General features: G+C 36.1%; 1 protein-coding gene across 1 annotated transcript; it reads right to left on the reverse strand.

Moving 5' to 3' along the window:
• Positions 1-23: 23 nt before the first annotated feature.
• On the reverse strand, positions 24-12,192 carry LOC137386050 (BRD4-interacting chromatin-remodeling complex-associated protein-like). Its single transcript, XM_068072706.1, has 11 exons — positions 12,064-12,192; positions 10,645-10,802; positions 9,411-10,288; positions 9,131-9,201; positions 7,883-8,152; positions 7,531-7,703; positions 7,055-7,209; positions 6,267-6,464; positions 4,110-5,446; positions 3,590-3,800; positions 24-214 (listed from the first exon to the last, which is right to left on the reverse strand). Exons 1-11 carry the CDS (start codon positions 12,106-12,108, stop codon positions 39-41), a joined length of 3,672 nt encoding a protein of 1,223 aa, XP_067928807.1. The 5' UTR covers positions 12,109-12,192; the 3' UTR covers positions 24-38.
• Between the last annotated feature and the right edge of the window lie 1,126 nt (positions 12,193-13,318).

Genomic DNA, 13,318 nt, shown 5'->3' on the forward strand with positions numbered 1-13,318 from the left:
CGGGTAGGTGAATGTATGGAGTCGGGAACAGTAGAAAGTCAGTGGTAGGGGTCAAATTCATCTTCTGAAGCGTACTGCACAAAGGGCACCATGTCATCTGCATCATCACTGTGCTGATAGGAGCTCTCCTCAGGATTGTCGCTCTCTTCTAAATGGTTGGAGTAAGCCAGCTCATCATCGTCTTTGGAGTCGTCCCATCCCATCGCTGCATCATCTGTGCATTTACAAGCTAACTTTACCATTTAGCCTATTCAGCATTCTTTGTTGATATTACCATAAAATGTTCATAAAGATGTTTTGAAAGCTCGTATCAGCCAATAAGGTGTTTTTGCCAATAATAGCGTAATTGTTGGCTTTTAGATCTTACTTTGAACACATTTAACGTTTCTAAATGAGCAGCTAACATCGACATAATATTCTCTAGCTCTCTGCCTAAGCCGAAATGATTGAATAAATGAAAATACAAATTCAAGATATGTCTCAACCATAGAGTTATCTCCCCCTAGAGTGATAACTACACGAGCGTTTCCGGTGCCAACAAGGAGCGTTTAGGCCACGCCTCTTTTTTGTGCTAGTCAGTCGTAGTGATTGACTAGATCAATAACATCAGCCATGAGAAGGGTTAAACAAGGATCATGAATTCCAGTTGAGATAGTAATTAATGCTCATATTAAAGAAATGATGATTATAGTTTATTACTCTAATATATGCTTATTATTAAAAGCAATTCAATACCTACCAGGGATGGCTAAACATATTATGAAAATGTTTACTTTTTCATTTCCATAAACATAAATATTTCCATAATTTTAGGGTAATGGATATGGAAATTTTATTTTACAAGTATGGAAATGGTATGAAAATGGAAATAATATGGAAATGAATTATGGAAATACTATGGAAATGGAAATAATATGGAAATGAATTATGGAAATGGAATTAATATGGAAATGAATTATGGAACTTTTATGGAAATGGAAATAATATGGAAATGGAAATAATATGGAAATGGAAATACTATGGAAATGGAAACACTATGGAAATGAAGTAGGGAAATGGAATTAATATGGAAATGAATTATGGAAATGGAAATAATATGGAAATGGAAATAATATGGAAATGGAAATAATATGGAAATGAATTATGGAAATAGAATTAATATGGAAATGAATTATGGAAATGGAAATAACATGGAAATGGAAATAGTATGGAAATGAATTATGGAAATTGAATTAATATGGAAATGAATTATGGAACTTTTATGGAAATGGAAATGAATTATGGAAATGGAAATAATATGGAAATGGAAATACTATGGAAATGAAGTAGGGAAATGGAATTAATATGGAAATGAATTATGGAAATAGAAATAATATGGAAATGGAAATAATATGGAAATGAGTTATGGAAATGGAATTAACATGGAAATGAATTTTGGAAATGGAAATAATATGGAAATGGAAATAATATGGAAATGAATTATGGAAATGGAATTGATATGGAAAAGAATTATGGAAATGGAAATAACATGGAAATGGAAATAGTATGGAAATGAATTATGGAAATGGAATCAATATAGAAATGAATTAAGGAACTTTTATGGAAATGGAAATGAATTATGGAAATGGAAATACTATGGAAATGAAATAGGGAAATGGAATTAATGTGGAAATGAATTATGGAAATAGAAATAATATGGAAATGGAAATAATATGGAAATGATTTATGGAAATGGAATTAATATGGAAATGAATTATGGAAATGTTATGGAAATAATATGGAAATGAAGTAGGGAAATGTCATGGAAATAGAAATAATATGGAAATGAATTGTGGAAATGAATTATGGAAATGGAAATAATATGGAAATAAATTATGAAAATGGAAATTGTGACATACACGTAATCCCTGATACCTACATGACTTGCCAAGGCACTGAATAGATAGTGAGTGAAAGTGAAGGTAATGCAAGCAGTCACTCATAGATAACATACATAGTCATACTGGGGTTGTATTACATTGGTGTGATGGGAAGCTAATCAACTGCCATCAACTATGAGCTGTACTACCCGGTGTTGCCCGAGTAATAAAAAAGGATTTGGACAGAAAATTTATTTTTATATAACATTTATTATTCTAACTTTTAAACTTCATATCATAAGAAAATATTTTTGAGCAGTTTAAATGAATTAAGAGGAAAAAGAAAACAACTCTAAAGGTTTGCAAGCTTTTTCAAACAACTACAATTTTTAAATTTCATATCATGAAAGAAGTGTTTTGTTGAAATAAATTAGGAAAAAAATAAAACTGTAAATGTGTTTAAATGTAAAATAATTAGCAAGTAATGGCTAAATATAATCTGTTTAGCTATGATTACAATGAAAAATTATTTAAAAATAAGGTAATAAAAAATATATTTTATTTTTATATAATTATAGTTAGTAGAATTAAGTATAATTTATTTTTATTTAATATATAACAACATTTGCCACTTTAACTTTCAAACAACATATTATGAAAAGTGTTTTGTGTAATTGAGATAAATGAAGAGAAGAGAGAAAATAAAAACAACTGTAAATGTTTTCAAGCTTATTCAAACAACTACCACATTTAAATTTCATATCATGAAAGAAATTTTTTGTTGAAATGAATTAGGAAGAAAAATGAAACTGCAAATGTGTTTAAATGTAAATTAATTAGCAAGTAACGCTAATTATAATCTGTTTAGCTATGATTACAATAAAAAATTACTGTAATCATAGCTAATTTTTATTACTTTATTTAATAAATAAAGTAATAAAAAGTATTTTTTTTTTTAAATAATTATAATTTAGTATAATTAAGTATAATCTATTTTTTTATCTAACATATAACAACATTTGCCACTCTAACTTTCAAACTTTTTGCTTGCTTACATCAAGCAAAGATGTACACTAACTAGTGGACATCTTTGCTTCAAGCTAGTCTATGTATTTGATTGATATGTATTGAAATCTAAGATTACATGCAAGGGCTGTTTGTGAACTGAGGTGACAATGAATCACTCTATCACCATACAATGTCAATACTTTCAGTTGATGGCAGTCGATTAGCTTCCCATCACACCAATGTAATACAACCCCAGTATGACTATCTATCTTATCTATGAATAACCAATGATATACAGCCCCTCATGTGTGGGGGCTGTATATCATTGGAGCAACTGATTGCATTAACTCACTTACTTAACACCATCTAATCAGTGCCTTTTTAATGCATGTAGGTATTGAATTGCTTTAAATAATAAGCTTATATTAGAGTAATAAACTATAATCATCATTTCTTTAATATGAGCAATAATTACTATCTTAACTGGAAATTCATGATCATTCTCATGGCTGACGTTATTGTTCTGTCGATCACTACGACTGACTAGCACAAAAAAGGGGCGTGGCCTAAACGCTCCTTGTTGGCACCGGAAACGCTAGTGTTGTTGAATGCACAGTTATCACTCTAGGGGGAGATAACTCTATGGTCTCAACTCTCAAGGAAGGAAATACACTTGTCTTATCAGATTGTTTTTCCATTTCATGTTAAAATTACTAACTTACCTAGCTGCTCCGTATCGCTGTCATACAGCGACTGCTCTTCATCTGATCCATCGGCTTGCGACGTTAAACTGCTGACACTGGATGCCGCTTCCCACTTGTCATTTCCGTCGCGTTTGATTCTCAGTTTGATGGGTGGCGGCAGTGTAACTTTCTCTTTTGGTGGAGGTGACTCTGAGACACTCCGTTCTCTAGACCACGAGTATTCTTCCAGCTGTAACGGGTGTCAAACAGCCATCATAGGCATATGAGCAAGATAAAAATGCATGTTTTCCCTAATCAGATTCATGATTTAATTGTTAAGGGGTGAGTAGCCCTTCCCAGAAGGAGCTAATAGAAAGGCAAATATAAATGCGCATTCACCAGATTATAGGTCAGAATTGCCATAATACCATAAAGGATGACAATTGTACCTAGAAGGCACAGGTAGGGCTAAAATACACAATGCCATTTCCACTTTTAGGTTTAGGCAGAATTTCTAGCAGTGAGAAAACGACATATAATATTTGACAAAATCTCGCACCTTTCTCTTATCTATTCGAAGAGGCATTATCGGACTAGTACCAACAATGGGGTTACTCGTCGTATCGCACTCATCAGCAGAGAGATCAGTGTCCTCACTAACTGCTTCACTCTGTACATTGATGCTGTTATTTTCCCATGTGACTGGTACGCCACCAACATCCTGTTCCTCTGAAGAAGAGGAGCTACTAGCTGGACTGCTCACATCTGTAGCTTCAGAATCATGTCTTGACAGATCGCTTTCACTTGGCCAGCTTTTGTGAATCTCACCATAAGATTGTTGATATGTGGTACTAGATGGATGAGTTGATCCAGAAACGGATTCAACTGATCCAGAAACAGGTTCCCTCGAGAAATGGCTGAGCGTGTTTAGAGATTGCGAATCAAATGTTGATACTGGTTTCTGATAAGTCATTGGCACGTATGTCTGCTCAGACTGCTCTATAACAGTTTCACTGTATATAAAAAAGCCCTTCCTCGGAGAGTTGGAGTCATTGACTGCTATGGATGGACTACTGAGAGGCGAATCAACTCTTTGACAAGACAGAGAAATCACCGGAGAGGTATGGTCTGTGGGCGGAGACAATGGAGAACCTATGTCTATCAGTTCGTCTTCTGAATCACTGCTGCAGCTTCTGCTCGTGTCCGAGCTCTTCGAGGATTTGACGGGTGAAGTCGGACTACCAGCACTACTAGGTGATTCACTAAGCACAGATGGCTGAGTAATCAACTGGCTCGTCGACCCATCTTGTGTGGTGATGAAAGGAGGATTGCCAGTCTCATAGCTATTATCTACTCTCTGCTCAGTAACGGATTCTATATCACTTATCTCATCACTGACGGCGATGGAAGGTGACTGTTCATCTGAAAGAGGAAGTTCAATCGCCTCCTCATCGCCAATCTGCGTTGATCTCCTTCGACGTTTACTTTTCTTACTAAACCCTGTTGATGGTCCTTGAGCGATAAGGTCAGAGTCGGCTTCTCTTCTTTTGGCAGCGCGCCGTTCACGCGCTTCTCTTGCCGTCTCTCGTTTAACTCGATTTAATACATCAGCCTCAGGAATCATAAGGTTGAGCAAAGGTCTAGTAGATTTTTCTGCCGACTGCTTCACAAGCTGTGTGTCATTTTCGAGATCATCTGTGAGACCGGTTGTAGAAGAAGGGAGAGAGGTATCGTGTTGGCTAGAAACTTCATCTGCAGAAAGATGAGGAGAGGCAGGTTGGGAAGTAGGTTGCGGGGAGGTAGGTTGAGAGGTGGAGGGCTGAGATAAAGCGAGCTGTGGAGAAGTTGGAGGTGTCAGCTCTTTCTCAGGAACTCGATATAACTCCTTAAACTTCTCTGCAATGGAGTGTAATATTCTAACAAGATTTCAAATGCAATACTTCTTCACAATTCATGGAAATGCTACATGCTCATCATTGAAAAAGTCTTGCTTAACACTTTACAATCATATGTAGATGATTGTGAGATAACATACATGTATCCCCAGTGTTGCACAGGTAATAAAACAGCTTATAAACAGTTGCAGGTAATGTAGCGTAAAGGTAATATAGTAGGTAAGGTAATGCGATGTTTATAAGCTGTTTTTTATTACCCAAGGAAAAGCAATGAGCCAATTTTCGAGTTTTTTTTAATAAAAGTACTGAATAAAGTTTTTTTTAAATGTGATGCTTTTAAATGACAATAGCTTTCCAGTCAATTTTTTTTAATTTTTCAGTCTGTTTCTGAACAACTCGCAAATATCTGAACTCGGCTCTGGAATTTATTAAAATTCCATCAGTTCATGTAATTTTGACAGGTTGGAGAGTGTTGCTCATGTATTCTACAAGGGAAATATTACATTTATCATTAGAGGAGTAGACATGCAGTAAGTATACGGATTATCTTATAATCTGCACTAATCTGAACTGTACGGATGATACACACAATTTCATTACTTAATACTCTTTAGTTGAAATTGTTACATATTGGTAATTCTTTAAATTAATAACTCACATACATATAGAAAGTTCCTTCAGTTTTGCCTGATATAATCACAAATGATCTCAAAGCAACAATTCAAAAAGATTAGCGAAGCCATGATGCCATTTGAGCCATTAAGATGCTACCATCTAATGCACACTGGGAATGAACTTCAATACCAAAAGGACAGATATACCAATATTTTCCATTTCCAGAAGCTCATCTTTTTCCAGTGCTTCCTTCTCATCTTGCAGTAAAAGCTGGGCAATGAGAAGGTCTTCGGCTCCCTCTGATGCAATGGTACTGTCATGCCAGAGCTGCTTTCGGAAGTCATCCATTAGCCTTTCCTTGTTCAACACTGTTTCATGAGCAGTCACTCTGTAGAGCTGCTCCTCTACATCACAAAAGTCAAGACATAATACACAACATCACGAACATTATACTCAATTTGAATTTTTGTTCCAGCTTGTTATGAAACTTGCTACTTTTAGACAAATATTTGTGCAATGTAGAACTTACCATCTAGACAAGAGTCTGTAATTACCTCAGTGTGTCATTACTGAGGTTGAAGGAAATATTAAAGAAAAGCCCACAAACGTTTACCAAAAAGTAATAGCAAATGCCCAAAGATGCTTGTAGTTTAGACCAGGTACAGACAAAGCGCTATAACCTATGTAAAATTAAACCATAACTGTCAGGTACAACTTTCATCGTATTTACTATGTAAACCAGACACGCTGATTCTGATTTTGTACTCAAAATAAAGATTAGTCTATCAACTTTCAGAGTAATGAAGGCTTTTTTACAGCGTTTTAATATTGGTCTCGAAAACAACACGATCGGCACAACCAGCTTCGCCCAAAAATACGTGACGTAACCTAGCTTTTTAGGAACAGAAGATGTATAATAGATAGACAATATTCCAATCACAACTCGAATATCTAAAGATAAATTCTGGTGTAAGGCCGTCTCAGATGAACCTACCTTGCAACTTACGATAGGCTTTATAAGGCCCAGCAGTGTAGAAAAGGTGAAAGCGTAGCAGTCGCTCTTTCACCTGATTCTTGTTCACGAAAGCTTTCTTGTGATTTCCAGGCTTCAATAAAACTTCCTGGTCCTTCATGATTTGCTGAAGCATTCTGGGACACAAGAAATAATGCTCTAACATCTTCTCCGACCAATAGCTCAGACATTCACACACTGATACCAGCCAGTCTTTAACAAAGGAATACTTACACGCTATTTGTGAGCACACAACTCCAACCAGTTTTTGCTATGATCACAGAGACGATATATATATATAGACATATATTTAGCATAAATTTCTAAAACCTGTTATCAACGAACGACGATTTCTATGCATTACTTTGATATTGTTTTCTCGAAGGGATCCAGTTCAACTAACACAACATTTTCTGAACTGCAAAGTTCTTGAATTCAAGGAAGACATAGTAACTCACTTTTCACCGATGCGTTTAGTAGACATGTGGGGAGGACCTCGGGGCTTTTTGGGAGCAGATCTGGAAGGGTCTGGAAGAGTTATTGATGGAACAGGAGTTCGTACTGGGGTGTTAGAGGGAGAGTTCACCTTTCTACCCCGATTTGTCGATCGACGTCCCAAGCTTGGCCTTCCCTATAAACAAATATCTATTGCAAGGTGTCGTTAATCAGCGCGTGGGCTGCTGCAAGGTCGCTGCAGACCTTGCAGTGATTACTGTTGCAGTGATCAATGTTACAAATGTGAGGCTATGTTGAAACCAGAAAACACAAATATAATATCGCTTCATTACACCTCATGTGAATAAAACTTACAGCGGACTTAGCCTTAGGAAGATTAGCGAGAGGATTGGGCGGAGGCGGTATGGCGGATGGTTGAGAAAATGGGACCATGGGTTGGCTGTGAGTGGTGGTTTGGGCTTTCATTTGCAGTTCCTGCTGATTCTTGAAAACGGTTTGCAAAATTTGCATCTGTTGTTGAGTGAGATAACTGTGCTGCTGCTCCGCATCCATTTTACTCATTTCTTCAATAAAGGTCTTCTTTTGGTCTTCCATCAACTGAATGTTGTATATCTGATTGCCAACCTGCAGATAATTACGTGTGTCCAAACAGTACAGAATGAATAAAAATAGCAGAAACTTTAAAAATTTGCCCAACTGAAGCAATAAACAAAAAAACGAACAAAACATTTGAAAACCAGTTTAAAAAATGGAAGAAAGCTATGGCATCCTTAGAATGCTAAAAAAATGCAGAAGCAGTTTTGAAAACGCAATAACAATGTGAATGACAAAAATAACTTAAACAAAAATGCTGTTAAACAGATTATTCTTCCAACAGAGAACTTTTACATAAAATGAATAATCCTCAGCGAGCAACTTGTTCATTTAGTAAAAGTCAAGCTGGAATTGACAGTCCTCCTTGGCATCAATTATAGAGGTAAAGAGCGAGCAATGTAGATGTAGGTTAACTTACTAATTTATTTTGGTTCTGTTATCAGTATTATGACTCGGATATAATTGGAGTTTCTCAAGGAGAGCATCTAATAGAAACTCAAAATAATGATGGTACTTAGACTGACCTTAGGCTGACCTTGCTAGATGCTGGGAATAAAAAGCATATTTTCCAACCCTCCAGGGCTGAATTGGCTGTGCAATAAAACTTGGAGGTATTTACAAAAATTTTATGGACTTAATAAAGAAATTTTATGATGGCTTCGAAGTCTCACAACATAACTGGCCTTGAAAAGTTCGGGAGTAAACAAAGATTAGTTGAAATACATAATTATAATTAAACTCTTATTATGTGTGCACCATTAAAATAAAATGTCAATTTATAAATTATATAAATAAGTCAGTATGCTGTAATAAGGTTTTACAAGCAATAAAGGAAATGCATAAAAATATTATTATCCATATTTTAAAGGACTTGCCATAATAAAATGTTGGGTTCTGGCAAAAAGGCAAGTTATAAATGCAGGCCTCAACGGGTTTTAGTGTAGCGAAGAGTACTTATTGCAATTAAGCTAGCAAAACAATACAAGTGTAATAAATCTTTAAACTCACCTTGACATTGGTAAAAGCGTCAATAATAGCTGCCACATTCTCATCAGTGAATGGTGATGCGCCATCAGCAACTGAAACATGAATCCAGGTTAGTGATCTCTAAACAGACCATGTTTGAGACAATAACACAATCATAGAGTGACTCAAAACTCCACTGATATACACAACAGAAACAAATCTCTTTTAATATGTTTTTGTGTTATTCCTGCAAAGAATGTAGGAGCTGTGTTAAGTTTTCTACTAACATAAAAACTGGGTAAAAATCATATATTTTACTTACCTGGTTTTATAATAAGAGATTTATCCTTGACATTTGACTGTAACGCCTGTTGTGTTACAAACTGGGGTGTTGGGTGTATAAAACTCGATGACTGCAAAGGAGCCACAGCAATTCCTCCATTAGGAGGAACATGTTGTTGAGGAGCTCCCGGCCGCACAGCCATCTGTGCCTGATTACGTACATTCGCAAGCACCCTCTGCTGAGCCTGTTGCAACTGCAGAAGGGTCATTTTGGAGTCGTGGTCAAGAGTTGGCTTATTTTTAAAAGCATCTATTTGACTCTGAATCCGTGTGAGTAATTGTTGTGTTTTCGCATCTACAGGCAACGGAGTCTTTCCTGCTGAAAGAGGGTTAGTCAACTTAGGTGTTCCATTATTTGCAGTTTTATACATTTGAGGCTGAAGTGAATGAGGGTTTGAGCTGTTGTTACTGGAGCTAGGTGTAACTTGACTATTCGTCTGAGGAAGCATATTCGCGGCAGCGTTGATCGTAGACTGAGCAGATGGGTCATTTGTAGTTGTATGTTGCTCTGATGCGGATGGTGTGGGAGGTTTACCCGGTAAAGCACCTGGTGCAGCACTGGTTGCGGCGCCAGACACTGCTCCGGCAACAGCGGCTGTCACAGGAGGAAGAGTTCCCAGCTGTATTGGCTGGGCAGTGAACAACTGTTTGCCGGGAGGCTGAACCTGGCCAACAGGCTGCTGTATGAGCAAGTGGGTGCCATTGGCTGTCTGTATGATAGGATAGAGGTGTCCATTGATAAGCACGTGTTGGATACCTTGAGGCACAAGAAGATTTGTGGATGGTTGAGCTGTCAGCTGTTGAACCGCTGAGGTCAGTCCATCACTCTTGGGAACAATTTGTCGTTTGTTAGCCAGGCTAAAAAAGGCCTAAACATGGTAACAGGCCTTTACTAGTTAAAGCATGAACAAACACACAGTAATTTTCAAATGTAACTGAAGTATCTAGATAAAATAAAAAATAAAAATATGTGTAAAATATTTAATTCAATAGAATTAGTTGCGGCCTATATCACAATATATTGGAGATAAAAATAATGCACAGTGCAAGTTTGGTTGAGGTATCATAACATAGACAAAAACGATTCATCAGAAGATCCAACATACAATTTACCGCGTATGCATACATATTTTTGTTTAGTAAGGTAAGAAAAAATTGCAATAATTTGAGAGTGAGAGGATAATGAAAATACAAGAAACAAAAATATCTCAGACCTATCATGCATCTTCGGCTGAATGTTGGAGAGCATCTTAGCAGGGGAAGAACTGTTAGCAACTGTTGATATGATTGCACCGTCGGGAGCAGTTTCACCACCAAGAGCCGCCATGGAAGGAACACGTGGTGGCTCTAACTTATGACCGTTAGCCATCACCTAGGCAGCACAGCAGAGACAGATACAGAGAAGTACGGAAATTTCTCCTTTTTAAAGGCAAATGATCTGTGTTCATTGATGTTAGCAAACCTTAACAAATAGTGTCTATTAATGTTTATTCTACATAAGATATCATATGTTTGTTGTTTGCTAAGTTCCTTTACTGACAAAGCGATATACGCTAAATAAAATAAGTCTGTTATACGTAACTGACATACAACAACAACAACTATACAATAGTTAAATCAATAAGACTCCTAGCAATTTGGTTAGACTATAAAGCATGCTATAAAATATTCCCTAAAACCACAATCTGTGTTTATCAGTTCCTGTATTTTTCTTGCATAGCTATGAGTGGGCACACAGCTATAAGTGGGCACACAGTTATGAGTGGACACATAGCTATAAGTGGGCACACAGCTATGAGTGGGCACACAGCTATAAGTGGGCACACAGCTATGAGTGGGCACATAGCTATAAGTGGGCACACAGCTATAAGTGGGCGCACAGCTATGAGTGGGCTATAATGAAGCTTAAAAACAAAAAAAATCATATTTTAGTTCTTTGTCAACCATGCGAAACCCAACATGAAGCATTGCTTGATTTTGATCGACTTTTATATATTCAGTTATTTGGACTAAAACTTTGCTTAAGTGCTTACTGAATTGTGTTTCTATTTTTGATTTAAATTATATATATCCATTTATTATATATAGATTTACTTTTCCTTGGTTTGTTAAGTCTACATATTATACTTCTCATACAACGCTTAAACCATTGCATGCTGCAGACTACATAATTTAATGCAATGACAAGCAAATATTATCATTACACGATAAGTTAAATTAATTCAACTCGTTTTGTAATGGGTGTATCTTGCGAAGTTTTTGGAATTATAAAATCAACTTTATGCAACAATCCGGCATCAAGTGTTAGCCAAACAAAGGCGTTCCGTTAAAACTTTTCTTGACAACCCCAACAATTATCACTGGCAATAAAAATACATGTGAAAGTGTATTTTAAAACCAATTAAATGTGTTACCTTCTACCAAAAAGACGTTCAAGTATGTTATGAATGAAATAGTTATGTAGCTCGATATCGTCACGACGCACTTGCGGACTATGAGGTGGCTTAGAAGATATTTAAAACTGGGTATATATTAACAGTATAGAAATAGAACAATCACTCTGTTTGATAAACTTCATAGCAGTATGCTGCAGAAGTAATACGCAAAGTACATGAACCAAGAAGTAACCTTACATTTTCAACATTTTCTCTGCCTGAACTCTCCGGATCATTTTCCATGCCAGACTTGACGCTGATTATAATTTTGCAGTGCGTCACAGCATTCTTAGCAATATATAGCAGTTTAAGGTATTCATCAACAACAGCTCCTGAAAGAGGGGGTCAGTTCAAGATTTGGCTACATTCGTGTAATTATCTAATTATAACCATAGGATGTAACAACGAGGATTTTACTTGCAAGAATTTGTGTTTAACACCAAAAGCTTGATGAGTCAATGAAAAAGTTGTTCATATTATATAAAAATAATGTCAGTTAATAAAAAATACTTCATTAAAAAGAATTATTTTTTATAAATTTTAGCATAAGCAATTATCTTCTCCTGTTCTAAATGATATTAAAAGTACCATGGTATTAGTTATTATAAATACGTCTCATTGCATAATGGTATTTATATGTTAATATAGTTATAGCTAACGATGGAAAAACGCAAGAATAAGCTTTTTATGAAAAATGATGTATTCGTATAAATTATTTAATTTAAACCATCTAAAAAGTGCTACACCAGATTTCCTAACGAACATTATACTGGGAGGAAGTTGCTTTCAACTTAGAGAAATTTCATATTCGTGATTAATTAAACAATACGTTTTCATACAAGGAAATTCACGGAGAGTGAATAGGACAACAGTTCCTCATCTTACTACATCAATTACTTTTGCGTGTTCGTCGAGGTAGTTGCCACCCCTCTTGTTGTGGCGAACTAATTTACGCCTCATTACCACCGCGTAAGTCAAGATGGCGCACAACAAACTAAACAATATGGCCTCTCGTTGTAAAATTATCCCTGAATTTAGAGATGATTGCAGCAGCTAATACACTCAATTTTGCACAAAATAGTTTCTAATGGTTGATTAAAAACATTAAAATTTCAATATTGACCCACATACAGACAGCTTTGAACAAATTTCTCAAGTTAACGAAACGAGATCACTTGTATGAAGTCGCATAACAGAAAAACGGGTAAAAAGAGGGGAATCTTGTTGTGCATTCATTTTACTTGCTAGCTGCCTTTCTACAATGCATGCACATGTACATATAGGCCACCATACACCACACAGAGCACTACACAGAATAATATAAGCCAATGAGTGACAACAAATCGTAGTTAGAAAGTACTCACCCAGGTTACTTTGTTCAATAGCTGGCTTCTCATTGGAGGGTGCTGGTGCGCTATAAACTTTGACCCTTATTTACATATGACGTCACCGA

This window comes from Watersipora subatra, chromosome 1 (genome assembly GCF_963576615.1).
Source record: "Watersipora subatra chromosome 1, tzWatSuba1.1, whole genome shotgun sequence".
Taxonomy (NCBI): domain Eukaryota; kingdom Metazoa; phylum Bryozoa; class Gymnolaemata; order Cheilostomatida; family Watersiporidae; genus Watersipora; species Watersipora subatra.

Excerpts from the sequence above, each read along its gene's own strand:
- LOC137386050 (XM_068072706.1), bottom strand. The coding sequence starts at position 12,108 with ATGGAAAATGATCCGGAGAGTTCAGGCAGAGAAAATGTTGAAAAT. Across the intron at positions 7,704-7,882 it reads TTCCTAAGGCTAAGTCCGCT|GGAAGGCCAAGCTTGGGACG; the intron begins GTAAGTTTTATT and ends ATTTGTTTATAG. Across the intron at positions 3,801-4,109 it reads TTCGAATAGATAAGAGAAAG|CTGGAAGAATACTCGTGGTC; the intron begins GTGCGAGATTTT and ends CACCCGTTACAG.